Consider the following 15299-nt stretch of genomic DNA (forward strand, 5'->3'; position numbering starts at 1 on the left):
GCTAGTACCAAAGGCAGGATCCAAGGAGTTGAGATTCTGTGTGAACTATAGAGCTCTAAATGCAGTCACAAAGACTGAGGCCCATCCTTTACCTAGGACAGATGAACTGATGGACAAACCTGGTTCAGCCAAATATCTCAGTACATTTGACCTAACCTCAGGCTATTGGCAAATACCTCTGACAGACCATGCCAAGGAGAAAACTGCATTCTCGACCACAGCAGGACTCTACCAGTTTAAGGTTATGCCTTTTGGATTAAAGAATGCATCTGCTACATTCCAAAGTATGGTGAATCAACTTCTGAATGGGATGGAGGACTTCTGCATGGCATACTTTGATGACATTGCAGTGTTCAACCCTACTTGGAAAGAACATGTTGACCACTTAGGATATGTTCTGCAGGCTCTTGAGCAGGCCCATCTGACCATAAATGATAGTAAATGTCAAATTGGTCAGAGTAAAGTGGTCTACCTTGGACATGAGGTAGGAGGAGGTGAAATAAGGCCATTGCCTAGCAAAGTACAAGCTGTACAAAACTGGGCCACCCCTACTACTCAAACCCAAGTAAGCCTTCTAGACCTCACTGGTTACTATAGGAACTTCATAGAGAACTATGGGAGCATAGCTTCTTCCTGGTCTCCTCTCCCAAATTCCCTAAAAAGGTCAGGTGGAATGAGGAGTGCCCTCAAGCATTTGAAGGCCTAAAGAAAGCCCTTTGTCAAGCTCCAGTCCTAAGAGCTCCTGACTATAACCAGACCTTCATTGTGCAGACAGATGTTTCAAATACAGGCATAGGTGTAGTCCTTAGTCAACTGGATGAGAAAGATAGGGAGCACCCCATTTGCTTCATCAGCGGGAAGCTGAAGGAACCAGAAACAAGGTGGGCAATCATTGAGCGTGAATAATTTGCTATTGTGTGGTCATTGAAGAAGTTTAGACCATAATTGTATGGATCTACTTTTGTGATTCAAACTGCCCACCAACCCTTGAGATGGTTGATGCAAATGAAAGGGGAAACCCCAGAAATACTGAGATGGTCAATCAGCCTGCAATGGTTTGAATTTACCAATGAACAAGGGTCAGGGTGTCACCACCAACATGCTGATGGTCTCTCCAGGATGTTTGACCGACTGGTGTAAGGAGATTCATCCAGGATAGGATTAAATCCTCCTGTCCCTTAGTCTGGGGGGACGAGTGTTAGGGAGAATTCTCCAAATGTGCTAATTTCCCTTACCTTTTAAGACCCCCAGCAACTTTGATGGTGTTTTAAACAGACTCCATGGCATCATCTTTTTCTGTGTGTCACACAGCACCTTTAGTGCAGTGGCACAGGGGTGTCTTTCAGGCTTCCCAAGGTTTAAATACCTTCTCTGGGACTGACTACTGTCTCCCAGAGCATGTCAAGTTAAATTGACATTACTAGTCTCTTTAAATTTACTGACCCAGCACACCCTATCTTTCTATAGAGTGCTGGAGGGGTTGCTTAGCTTCCCCTGAGTCAAAACACTCATGTAACATTAAAATGTTACCTTTTCCTATTTTAAATGGCTGGTGGCAGTGGTTTAGATCAACTACAGTGATTTTTCGCGACCGCTAACTATGGTAGCTCAAAATCAGGGGTATAGCCACAAAAGGCTTGGCAGGCTGAAAAACGATGGTCTGGAGGGTTGCCCGGAGCTTTGCCCGTGGTTATGATTAATTCAAAACCTTCCAGCCATCACCTTTCTGTTGTGCCAAAATAAGGGGTAGCCATGTTTTTCAATATGGCGCCCCAGACCTATCTCTCAAAACAGACTCCCGTCATCTTTTTTCGCCATTTCTTTTAGGAAAAGTCCTTCTTGTGTTTGTCTCTGCACGCCAAACCAGGTTTGGTCCCTTTGTTCGTGCCCTTTGGCGGGCTTCTGTGCTGAAGCCCTCCTCTGGTGCCAGAGTGTCTGGGGTGGACAGGATGTGAGGGAGGTGCCCGGAACTCTCTGTGCTTAGTCTCCTAGGAGACCTGAATGCACTCTGTTGTGAATGGCTGGCTGGCTGTCTAGCAAGGACAGCCACCCTGCTAGGTAAGTCACAGCCAGGCTGAATGAATGGGGGAAAACTGTTTAAAAGCAGGTCGCTGGGACTTGGAAAGCAGAGTCGACCACTGGAATGAAAGAACCGAAGAGCAGAGGAAGGAAGAGGACTGCTGCAACTCCTGGACGACAGGTGAAGCCCTGCTGCAGGTTTGAATTGCCTGAAACTCCGACGACAGAGAAGCCTTTCAAGGTTAACTTCTTCCCTTGAGTTTGGTGGGAACAACCAACTCGCAAGCCACCTGGACACCGTCTTATTCTGGTCGAATTTTCTTCACAGTACTGTTGAAAACCGGATAGCCAGAGGGAAGGAAACCAGGGGGACTTTAAGGCACTCAAACCTTAAACCGACGTCTTGCTACAGCTTTTGGTCTCTTCCCTGGGCAGTGCAGGAACCTCCCGACGTCCTCCTTCTTGTCCCCACGACTGAAGCACAGGAACAGCGAGATCTGCTCGAACTGCGAGGAACAACTGCCTCAGCTACAGCTTTCTTCATTTAAAAAAGGTACTGTGCAAACGCGGTCCGGAAATCTTTTCGGCCATCGAGAAAGTGTGTGAAACTTTCCTCAACTACGTAGGCTTGTGCTTCCCTAAACATTCGTCAAACTTTTCGCCTAGCCAAATCCTTTAAAGATACGTGGCAAAGACTTAACCGTTACTTACCAGAACTGTGCTATCCTATACAAAAGACTCTGAACCATTGACTTTGGCCCAGGCCGATTGAGAAGAATTGTTGGTTGTATTTAACTTGAACCCTTTGCCCTGCCTACGATTGTATTTGGGCTGTCTATTCTTATAACCTTATCTTTTTCCTCCCTTTCCAAGTATCTAAAGTGCCATTTTGCTCACACTTCATTTTTGAGCTAAACTTGTTTAAGTTACTTACTGGTCGGATTTTTGTGGTGTATCTTTGTGTGATATTGAGCTGCTTATGCTAGTGTAATGTTTTATAAATGATTGAGTAAATAAATGTATATTCTTTTACTAAGAAACCTTGAGTAAGTGTTTCCTTGAATCACTGTATTGGTTGGTCCTTTGTGTAACTTGTTCTACTGCTCACTTAAACTCTTGAGATAAGTCTGGCTGCTCAGCCATCGCTACCACTTTACTTTGTAGTACAACAAGCTTGTACCAAAGGTGAAATTGCGCTTACACTTGCAGTCCTAATTGCCTGTAGGTTTCCCAAAGGTTACTGCAGGTGATTCTGCCTAACAATGGTGCACTACAACAAGACTGCATAACAAGACACATCTCTAACACGCCACAAAGACAAGTACTAGTTTAGTAAAAGGGTGCTCAAGATCTTTGGGCAAATTTTCTGAGAAAGTCATTCACCCTGATACAGAAAAAGTCACTGCACTCACTTAGGTCACAATTTATCACATTTCTGCTCTTTTCAGGGTTTGGCGAGTTGTTGCACACGCTACATTCAGGACTTTGCATCTCTCAGCATGCCATAGCAACATCTTATGAAACAAGACAATCTGTTCCTGTGGAATCCCCAATGCCAAGAAGTGTTGGACAACCTTCTCCACAGAATTGCCACGTAAATGTGTACCTCTTCTTTTGACTCCAACCTAGACACTGAACTCACTGTTGATGCCAGCCAGGTGGACCGAGGGGCTCTCGTAATACAATCTGACCACACTTCAGACAACAAAAGGCGCATTGTCTCATATGCTAGCAGTTTGACTAAAACAGAACAAGCCTACTCCCAGGTCGAGAAAGAGAGCCTGTCGGCCATATGCATATGCATGCGTTTCCATCAAGCACTCATCACCTTACTGGGAACCCCAAAGCATGAATGCCGCCAAGGATTGCCTGATGGGGTTCACAACTGTAAGATTACAAATTTCATATTATAAAGAAGCCTGGCAAAGACACAAATCTGGCAGATTTCTTATCAAGACATTTGTTACAGAAAAAGAACACAGGGCGGTCCATTGCAGATCGCTACATAAATTATGGGGTACAGCATGCTAAGACTTTATGCATATCCCTTGACGATATCAAAGAAACATCGGAAACAAAATGTAATTCGTCAAATACTGTCTACTCTCAGGGAAGTGGAAACATGCCATGTCATTGGCAAGAGAAAAATAAATACAAGACACCAAAAAAGTAGTGAACTTGCTACTAATAGGAGACTCCTTTTCATAACATCACTCAAATTGACTTCTGTTGTTTTAACAAGATTGTCATTACAAAACCATTAAGCAAACAAATCATGGAGTAGCACATGAGGGCATTGAGGGCACCGTATCCACCAAAAGATTATAATGGTAAAAAGTATTTTTTTTTTACAAATGGACAAATTAGTGGAGAATGTATTGAACAAGTGTCACATGGGTCAAACCATAAGTCCTCACCCTAACTCGGAACCTCTTCAGATGATGTCACCCCTGCTGTAGACACGTGGGAAGGAATTGCAATGGACTTCTTCATACTTTTTACACTCCGGTTCAGAGGTACTCGTGGTAACTGATGAATACTCCAGATACCCAGACCTACATGTGGCTACAAGCTACTAATTAACCCCGTTTTGTGAGTCATGACTTTCAGCAGTTTGCAAACTACATGGGATTTCCCCATAAGCACATTACACCACTTTGGCCACAAGCGAATAGCCTGGTCGAACGTTTCTGGACAACATAAAAAGCAGTGCAAATATCACATCTCAATAAGATGCCTTTGGAACAAAGATTATAAGAACTTTTAAGAGACCGCAGATAACATTCCTCCTAGCACAATATGTCTCTTCTCCGCAGAACTAATTTTTGGAAGACCAATCCAAACATGGCAGCCACAAACAGAATCACGCACAGATGGAAGTAGTAATGGCAGCCTTTGGCAGGTCATTAAGGGGAAAAGATGCAAAGGCCAAAAAAAGCCATGAAGCAATGCGTGGACACGAAGAGGAGAGCAACACTTCCAAACACCACCGTTGCTGACACTGTTCAGGTGCGACAGTCCAGGACACATATGATGACACCACCAGTCAGTCCAGATTTTCTCACAATTACAAGGACAGCAGTCTCACAAGTAACTGCACAAAGTGACTTGAGAAAAGTGACGAGGAATGTGTCTGTCTGCAACAAGGCACATACCAGTCCAAAAGAACAGTCTAGAAATAGGATACCCGCGTGACAACAAACACTTTGAGAATGAAGACCAAGAAGAGCTTTGGGATCTCATGAACGTCACTCTTCCCCCGAGCACCAGTAAAGAGAGGCCTGCTTGAGTGAGGAAATACCCAGGGCTGGACTGACCTATAGGGAACTCTGGAGATTTCCCGGTAGACCTCGGCACTCTGGGCCTCTTTTGTGTTGCATTTTCAAATGTTCCCATAGTAAGAGGGTTGGGCTTGGTGAAAATGTGTAACATGGGGCCATTTTGAAAATTATTTCCAGGGCCTCTTTTGTTTCCCATTGTAACCTTGGAAATACGCCAGCCATGGATTAAAGAAGTTGTTTGATATAATTCTCACATAAGTGAGAGGGAGGTTGGAATGCCCTACTATCAGCCCAAACTCATCGTTTAGTGAAGTGGGGTGAGATTGAGGATAAAGGGCCGGATGTGGAGTGGGAAGGAGAAGAGCGAGTGGAAAAGGGAAGTCATTATTAATCTGAAACAGAGAAGTGTGCCATGTATTTCATTGAAAGGTTGCTTTTCTTCTGCCGGAGCCCGATTGAATCTGGCTCGGCCGCAGGCAGATATTTTGGACAACAACTCCCATCAGCCCTAGCCAGTATAGTCAGTGGCAAGGGCTTATGGGAGACATAGTCCAAACTATCTGGCGAGCTGCAGGTCGCAGAACCCTGCCCGCGGTTATCTATTTTCAGCATTGGTGAACATGTGCATACCCAATGGAGCCAATCATTGCCTTGCTGCATTTCCCTATAAAGGGGGTGTCCAAAATGATCATCTGGGGAGGGAAACCAATACGGTGCCTAATGTGTTGTTCTGTAAGCCTATCACCGTGCAGCAAGTATCCTGTGGATAACCATTATCTCTCTGTTGTCGTCCTGCAGAATGCCCTTGCAGCGCGGAGGATTCCTTTGTCGTACCTACTCTGGATGAAGACGCATATGATGGTAAGATACCCTTTACAACCTAAGCGTACATGAAGTGTCGATTAATGTGATTATGGGGTCTGCAGCCTTTTGCTCACAGGACAATGACTCCCCCGATCCCTCACCATTCGCTTTGCTGGCTATAAGTGCTGGGAGTTGTAGTCCAAAACATCTGGCGAGCCAAAGATTGCAGGCCCCTGTAGACAGAGGCAGTGCCAATGGATACCCGTGCAAGTCGCTTCTGACTGCAGTCCATTGCCATGAATGCCTGTCCTGTGAAGGTCAACCCAAGGTGCAGGCATTATTCCAGTTGACTCACAGGAACGATTCTTCTTCTAATTTGCATTCATCTTGGTAGTGCATATTGCCGTAGATATGTTCCTCCAAAAGTAAAATCTGCGGTGTCTGAGGGGACGCCGCACAGGGATCACTATATTCAGCCGGCTTTGCCATCTGGACTCTGGTACAGGCGTGGCAGTCTTACCACACTGTATAGTGCACTCTATGATATCTGTAGTCCCTCTATATTCTGTTCTCTAGTTTCAGATCTATGGAGTGCGCCAGGCTGCACCGGCGGACGGGCGGGGGGGCTGTTATTATGTAGTACCGATAATTCTCCAGCCCGGCAGACCTTCTCGCATGATGTGCCAGGCTATTACGCAAGTGTATGCAAAAAGGACGAGCATACTCGTCCTTGGCACTTAGCGCACCCCACAAAACCCCCCAAAATCAACTGATCTCTTTGGATGTTTCTGTAATATGTGGTAACTTTTGTGTCATCTACAAAATGCCAGAAATTTCACAACCAAATTATAATACAATTAATCAGCTGTACAAAACGAATACACGAGAATCAGTTAACAATCCTAAATTAAATGTAATCTTATTAAAATAGTGTAATCCCCAGCCAGCCAAAGTGCCTAATTCACAGAAGAGTTGTATAATGGCAAAACCCCATTGGAAAACGTTCTGTGAATTATTCCCAAAGTGTCTATATGAACTAGTTACACATCCAGCCTCAGCCCCCATGCACCAAAGACTCCTGAGTACCCGGAGAGGGGCGGGGCGGGGGGTGCGTTGTGTGGTATGGATGCAAGAGCCAGGCCCTCCATGGATATCTTAAGTTTCAGGTGCACACCAGAGATGAATTGGCTCCCAGCACCCAAGGGAGTGGAGAGCTGGGCACCACGCTCCGCCCCATCGCTGCTGGTGCATATAGTTAGGGCATAATGTGGCCTATGACTGTCAGTGCAGTTTGTACATCCTAGTGTCAGAGGTGGAAAACAATAGAGACAAGCACATGTTTGGCTTGAGTGTTTCTAGTTGGGCTAGAGCAATTCTTACAAGCATTGACAAAGCCAACAGTCTTGACTTGTTTTAGACACAGGAAGGCATTTTCCAGGTACTGCCATAAAGGTGGGCCATAAGTTAAAACAACTGGCAAATGCTGTTAGCAGCTTGGTATATTACGTGAGTGTTTGACAAATGCCTGCACAATGCCTACACAGGAGCCAAAACTGTGGGCTTTGCAATGTTTGTTATTAATTCCAATTCGGAGCAAGGCAAGGAACAGATGCAAGGGAATACATATTACTTATAAATCAAGTGGCTGAAGGTACATTTATCTGTGGCATTCTATCACAGCAGGGCATAACTGTAAATAGGCGATTACCTTTTGCTTAGAAATAATATAGACATCCCTACAAAAGCCCATAGCTAGCTCAAAAAGACACTTGGGGTAAGGTGGTTGGAACGGAGAGGGGCAGGTAGTGAGTGAGGATGGCCATAGGAACTGATATGGCTATGGATTGTCAATGTGTGGCTAAAAATCCAAACTCAAAAACCCACAGGTCATGTGCCTCCCTCAAATCCCAGCTCTCTCCTGGCTTCCTTTCCCATGCCAATAGTTTCGGCTTAAAGCGTCACCTAATTCCGAACATTTCAAAACTTTGGAGAATCTTCACGTAAATCCTTCATCTCATTATTATAACCCTTTTTAACCTTGTGATTCCTGCCTCCCTGCCACGCCAGGAGAGCTCAGACTGGAATGTTATCAGTGAGCTTTCAGGTACCTCAAGGACGCATCCGCATTTACCTGTCTGCAATCCAATGGTTAGGGGGTGGAAGCACAGCTGTATTATGATTAGCCACTATCACTCTTCCTCTACAGCCGACCCCCGCCCTCCCCCACACCCCCTCCCCCCAGTCTCAAAAGCAGGGGAAAATCCACGTATTTGCAAGTGGCCACTCAGAAAGCAGTACAGATAAAGATGCTCGTAGGCTTGCGCAAACTACGAGGGCAAGGGACACAATGCAAGCACATGTTTGCATTAAACTATTAAATAATCAAGGAAGTGGGCGTTTTCGTAAGGTAAAAGTGTTTACCTTCTGCAAGCTGCCACTGTGCAAAAATACCAGTTAACACAGCAACACAGCAGTTGTAGCAGCCAAACATTGGAATGCCTTGGCTACCCAACTTAGGGCTGAAACACCCTTCTGATCCTTCTGTAAAAGTCTCAAATCCTGGCTTTTCTCACAAGACAACTCATTTCCAGTATGGCCTCCTTCAGAGTAATGTACCTCGGGTAATCGTGACATGTCAAATTGGCTGTTTGCTCCTGTGTGCCTGCACCTTGTACTATACCTATGTATCTACTGTAACCGTCACTAATACTATACCTATGCAATGTCTGTAACAGCGCCCTGATGCCTACGGGTTTGGTGCACTATACAAATACACACATAAATAAATAAATAAATAAATAAATAAATAAATAAATAAATAAACAAACAACTCATAGTTACAAATGAATAATTGTCTTGCGAAAAAAAATGCCATGGCTTTTTTTGACAAAGATATTCATGTAACAAAGGTCATGGGTGAATATGATATTTTGATATTTCATTGGATGTAGTTTATTGAGAAACAAGTAAGGAGTTGGCCTCTTAAAAAACGTTCAGATGGGAAGAATACATTCACTCAATAGAATGTCATGAAGGTGCGCAATGGGCACCGCCGATTTAAAGCTGCTCACAAGCAATCACACATCAGAACATGCTCTGGTACCTGGAAAGCCTGCCTGGATCAGTTTAGGTGGTGCATCTGCCTGAGATCAAAGTGAAAAGAAGTCACATTACTTTAGAGCACTCAAACTGCCCCAGGTCAGGAGTGAGTAGTCTGAGCAAATCCTATTGATTTTCGCTACATTCTGGTACTTGTTGTAGTGCTTTTCTCATCACAAATGCTACACCAAGGGAATACCAGGACTGGACAACTAACTCACATCTGACCTGGGACCTCTTGAGAGGTCTGTCTCTTTGGGGCCCGGCGGCACAGGAACCAGACCACCAGTGCTATGATCCTTTAATGACTGCACCATGCAATGTGGTATTTCAAAAAGTAACCGTGCGCTGCTAAGGTGCTCTAGAAAAAGCATTTACAAAGTCATCTGTTTTGGCTTTTGTTTAAGCATTTGCCAGCAACTCCAATAAAATGGCCCGATACCAACGCCATTTGCCAGTGGTTCTATATTGTGTTCTGGAAGAACCATTATAACAGTGCCTGGAAAATGCAGACGCCATGCCTTCATAAAAGCAAAAACATTTGGCTCTGTCAATGCTGGTTTTACTCAGCATTTGTGAACCAGATTTCTTTATTATGTTTTCTTTAGTTTATAAAAGGAAATGCTTACATGATTCTTCAAACAATTACAGCGATGCATAGCTGCACACGCATTCATACATCTACAGATCTCCTATCCAGTGCTTTCTCCTGTTAGTGGCATGTTTCATGCAATGAAAACCTTGAGGTTGACTTCAAGTTCCTCACTACGTCCCACAAAGGCAAAAACAGTGTACAAGGTGTTGTAAAGGGAAAGTGGACCAGATCCCTTTAAGAGGGACGGACCCAGGGAAAGGAGTGGGAGGCGGAAGAAAGGAGGAAAGGTAGGGGGAGCAAGGGGAAGTTCACTAGTATGTAGGAAGGGAATAAAGAAGGTTGTGTGTTAACCTGGCTCCCGCATCTGTTGCACGGATGGGCACTGCAATAAAGGACACGGACCGGAGATGCTAAACACGTCTACTTTATTTAAATACAAATTTGGAACTAACTTGTTCCGTTAACTCTCCTCCTTTCCTCTCACGTCATTCGCCACTCCTCCCAGTCCAGTGTCTCTCTCTTAAAGGGGCAGAGACACCTAACACCATCCCGGACAAATATCCACACGTCCGGAGCTAACACTCTTCAACCCAGCGGGTTGGTTTCCGGATCACACACTGGGGTTGGACGTTTCTGTCACCTAGTCCTCCTGGGCCTGGCGACTTGGCTTCCGCCACCCTCTGAGGGACGGCCTCATTTGGAGGGAACCACGGATCACCTCGCCGCTCTCTAAATTCCGGATCAGGCTCCGGAGGGAGCTGTTCAGTTTTTCCGCTTGACAAGGTGCTTGAACAGGGAGCTGTTTCTTGTGATCTACTGATCTTCGTTTTGGGCGGTCACCATAGTTCCTTTGATGGCCACAATGTTCATTGGCTTCAGCGCATACTGAGAGTCTGTCTTCCTGGTCATTGGCTGTTGGACAAGGACTTTGTCTCCCACCTGGAAATCCTTCGGCACGGCTCTTCGCCTCATGTCTGATTCCAGCTTGGTCCTCTCTTTCCTCTCAGTGTCTGTTCGGATGACCCCATCGTCCCTGTCTTCAGAAGCATTGGTATGTCTCACGATGTGGCTATATACATCATACTGCATCATTAACTCAGATGGGGCCTTGTCGGTGGCCTCATGAGGCGTGTTTCGATAGTCACGTAAGAACCTGCATAGTGCTTGGCGGGGGCTGGTGCTTTCTATGCAAGCTCTTTGCATCGTCTTCTTAATGGAGGCCATGAAGCGCTCAGCCATTCCGTTGGCTTGTGGCAGCCAGGGGGTTATCTGTATATGCCTGAACCCAATGTGTTTTGCGAAAACCGCAAACTTTGGGCTGTTGAACGGCGGCCATTGTCGGATTGAATTACCCTTGGGATTCCCCACTCGCTGAGTACGTCATAGAATGTCACCGCTACATTAGAGTACACTGTGGTTGTTACTCTCTTGACAATGGGGAATCAGTAATACTCATCTGTAAACACTAGGTACTCCTCTGACTCCATTGGTCCATAAAAATCGACTGCTACTCTTTCCCATGGCCAATCCGGGATATGTGTCGCCTGTAGCAGTATCAGGGCCTCTGCTGTTGCTGTACACTGGCATGGCAGGCAGTTCTTAACCCAGCTGTTGATCAGTGAGTCCAAAAAGGGGAACCAAACATGACAGCATAGTTGCCACCTGGTGTTTTCAGCTCCCTTATGTCCTTCATGCGCTGTCTTGATAACTTCGGCTCTAAGCATTGCAGGGATTATTAGCCCACATCCTCTCAGTAGGACAGCATGATCCTTGACGGCCAGGTCATAGTGTACTCTTGCAAGTCTTTCCAGTTCCTCTCTACACACCCCCGGGTGGTTCAGCATTGCCCGTCGGTAGTCCTTCCACTTATTGTTGTTTGTTAGACTAATGGCCAGCACCATGGATGGGTCTGCAGCTGATGCAGCTGCGACCGTCTCAAGAGACAATACAGGGGGCAGTGAGCTGGCAGTGACATAGTCATTGTACTCGATGTCACTGGCCCGGGTGGCTGGAGAGCCCGCTGGATGTAATCAGCTGGGTTACGGTCACCACCAGGCCTGTGGACAATGTCATAGTTGTATTCTTGTAGACTGATGCTCCATCCCTCTATCCTGGGGGGCATCTTTGTGCGTGGATTCCCAAACGGGGACAATAACGCCTGGTGGTTCGTAATTATTGTGAACTTCGTCCCAATGATGAAATTGTGAAAATGTTTGCAGGCCCAGACGGCCGACAGACTCTCCTTCTGGGCCTGCAAGCTTGCAGATTTGGGAGCGGACCGGGCTCTGCTTGCATAGGCAATGATGTGCCTGGGAGGGGTATCAGCGCTGCTCCTCTGTGCCCGGATGGCCCCCAGACTGCCTGGGTTGGCATCCACTGTGATTTCTGTGTGCCAGTTGGGGTTGAAATATGCCAGATGGTCGCCTCTGCCAGGGCTCTCTTGATCGACTCAAAGGCCGACTGACAGGCGGGGGGTCAGGTGAATGTCACCTCCTTTTGTAGAAGTCTTCAGATGGGTTCAGTGATAGATGCATAATGTGGGATATAGCATGTGCAATATCCAGGCATGCCCAGGAAGGACCTGACGTCTGCCACTTACAGTGGCTCCTTTAAGTTGATGATTGGGTGCTGAATTTGTCAGGGTCTGGTGTCATGCTGTTGGCAGAAAAAATGTGGCCAAACAACTTCAGTTTGGTTTTGCTGAACCGACATTTCCCGATGTTGAGCGCCAGGCCAGCTTCCTGCACCGCTTTGCATGTGGCAAGCAGCGCAGCGCAGTGTTGTAGGCTTCATGCGATGTACCAAACGCAAGAATGACATCACTGTAATTCAGCGAGCCGACGATGGGTCTGATTATCTGCCTTATGGCCTCCTGGAAGATTTCGGATGCTGACGAGACACCAAATTCAGGTGCCGGTAGTGGAATAGGCCCTTGTAGGTAGCGAACGTCGTGGTGCCCCTTGATTCGGGTGTAGTTCTAGCTGGTGGTACCCCTGAATCAGGTCGAGCTTCGAAAACATCACTGATTTGTTAAGTTGTACTATCATGTCTTCTATGCACGGCCCCGGGTAATGCTCTCTTTGGATTGCAGTGTTCGCCATCCTCATATTCATGCACATGCATAGCCGTCCACCTTCTTTCGGCACGATGACCAAGGAGGACTCACATGGGGTCGGCCCTGTAGCGTGCTCGATGATGCCATTGGTGAGTGGTTGATCCAGCTCTATGGAGACTATGGAGATGAAAGCCCACACTTCTGGGGTGCTGAGGGACGGGCCGCACCGATGGATCGATGTGTAGCTTTATAGGGGAACCTTTGAGCCTTCCCAGTCTCGAGCATAGTTGGGGAAACCTTGCTAGGACGTCTTCTTTGGTGATGAGCCTGTGGGGGTTGAACGCATCCATCGCGCACACGGCCCCATCGCTTCCGCATCGCCCTGAAGATTAGTGTATTATATCTCCTTAGTGTAAATGGATGTCGATGAGCACTAGGCACGACACCATATGTTAGTTGAGGAGGCACTGGCCCTTCTTCTGGCTTCTGATGACATATGGTTGTGTCCACTTTCAGACCCTTGTGGATGAGCTGGCGTTTGAAATATCCAATCGCATGCAGGGACAATGTCGTTCCCCACTGAAAAATTCTCGAGTATGTCTTCTCCAGTGACGTTCTGTCAGGGATCTGCTGGTATTCCTGCTCCCCCATGATGTTAACCGTAGCGCCAGAGTCTACTAGGAAGCAGAATTGACAGTTCCCCATTTTGACTGGGATTCTCGGTGCTTCTCTCGCCTCCCTGTCATCCTGAATGAGGTTGACATATTCATCCTGGGGCGGTTGGTCGTAGTTGGCACTGCCATGATAGGGCGTGACTTGGTGCATGTCCTCATAGTCCTGGTAGTCGCGAGGGGGCTCATCGTATTCATCAACCAGATGTGAGGGCTGGTCGTAGTAGCCGTACTCTTGGGGATAATCAGGTGTGTGGTATACTTCTACTGCTCTGACATATTGTTGTTGCCCTGGGTGGTAGGACCTAAACAACCTGATGGGCAGCTGTGGATTTTGTTTCGGGGTAGGGAATAGCACCCCCCTCCCTGCAAACGGATTGGAAGTTTCCTTGTCTCCCTCAGTTGGCGCACCTCTGCCATCCCACACCTATAGCACTGCCTTTATTGTCTGGGCCCGGGTTGGCCGGTCGATCTGTAGGGTGTGGTTTCTCTCGCCCGGGCCATTGGGTTGTTTGCTGGACTGCAGCAATAAGTTAATTGTTGTGATGTTTTGTGGCGGTGGTGCCCGTCATGGAGGTGGCCTGGGCGTCAACCCTTTCGAAGATCCTTGCAAGCTCACTAACTTCGTCGTTCGAGAGGGGCTTCTTCAACAGCTGTTTCCTGAGGGTAGGGGACAGGCAGCCTTCTATGACCCGCAGTCATATGGCTTCCTCCAGGGAGAATGCGTGGAATTGACAGTGGGTGCCTTTGACCCTCAAGCAGGTGATAAACTCATCAACAGTCGCTCCGGCCTTATGCGTGAATTGATTGAACATATACCTCTCGTAGTCTTGGTTCAGTCCAATCACAGGTTTTCTGTTCAGGGCATTGATCAGTGAGGTGAAATCAGGTTGATCTGCCGGTGGAATCGTCTTAACAATGGTTTTTATCTTTCTGCCAACCAGTTTGATGAATATGGCACTGAGATTGGGTGGGTTCTCCTCCCCCGCCACCTTTACAAAGTGGTTAAATTCTTCCATCCACTCAGTCCTTCTGGGCCCTTTGTCTGCTTGGGGGGGTCATGGAGAATTGGAGCCGCATTCGCAGCAAAACTGATTTGACCCTGTGCACAGGAGGCAGAGTGGCGGGGTTGCTCATGATGGCTGGTGAGTCTGGCGAGGAGGGGGAAAATCCTGGTGTCGATACACCACAGTTCTTTACAGGCCTTCACCTTGGTTGCAGGGCGCAAGGTCTATGTGGAGTACACGGCCACACTTGAAGAAGCCTTGTTCACTTCTGGTGGGTGGTGTGTGTGGACCTTGCAGGCCCAGTGTGCCCTGTGGAATGGATGGTTTGGCCATGGGAGGGATGTTGTACTGGGCTGTCCGTGGGACAGTGAGACATGCCTGTTCCGTTTGTTTGTCCCCATGTGCCACAAGTGTTGATGAGGGCATGGGCCATGTGATTGTGTAGTGACTTGGATGTCTCAGGGCTGGGCAGCCAGCACGTATGAGCGACTCTGGCAGCAGGGTTGAAAATGGGAGGCCACCAACCTTTATGTGCGTGCTGCTTGATAGCACGTGTCAGCAACAAAGGGTAAGAAAAGGAAGAGGGGCCCCGGGGGGAACGCAAAGCGTTTCCCCCCGGGGAAGTTTTAGGCGCTGCACACGGCCAGGGAGTGGCCGTGGGGGCAGAGCGCCCCACTGGGGTATTTAAGGGGGCAGGGAAGGTTCGGGAGGCAGGCGACGGTTGGACTTGGCTATTGTCCCGCCCTCCCACCCCTTCATTTTGGTTTA

At 47.2% G+C, this 15299-nt stretch overlaps 1 protein-coding gene across 1 annotated transcript in view; it reads left to right on the forward strand.

The window, feature by feature from the left end:
- LOC138510558 (serine/threonine-protein kinase MRCK beta-like) overlaps positions 1 to 15299 on the forward strand; it is a 2015755-nt gene that overhangs the window by 1875843 nt on the left and 124613 nt on the right. Inside the window, exon 23 of the mRNA XM_069626316.1 lies at positions 6099 to 6161. Within this exon, the coding sequence (XP_069482417.1) occupies positions 6099 to 6161 (63 nt within the window). The remainder of the gene's footprint in view (positions 1 to 6098; positions 6162 to 15299) is intronic.

Source organism: Ambystoma mexicanum, chromosome 6p (assembly GCF_040938575.1).
Source record: "Ambystoma mexicanum isolate Mex_15411 chromosome 6p, UKY_AmexF1_1, whole genome shotgun sequence".
Taxonomy (NCBI): Eukaryota; Metazoa; Chordata; class Amphibia; order Caudata; family Ambystomatidae; genus Ambystoma; species Ambystoma mexicanum.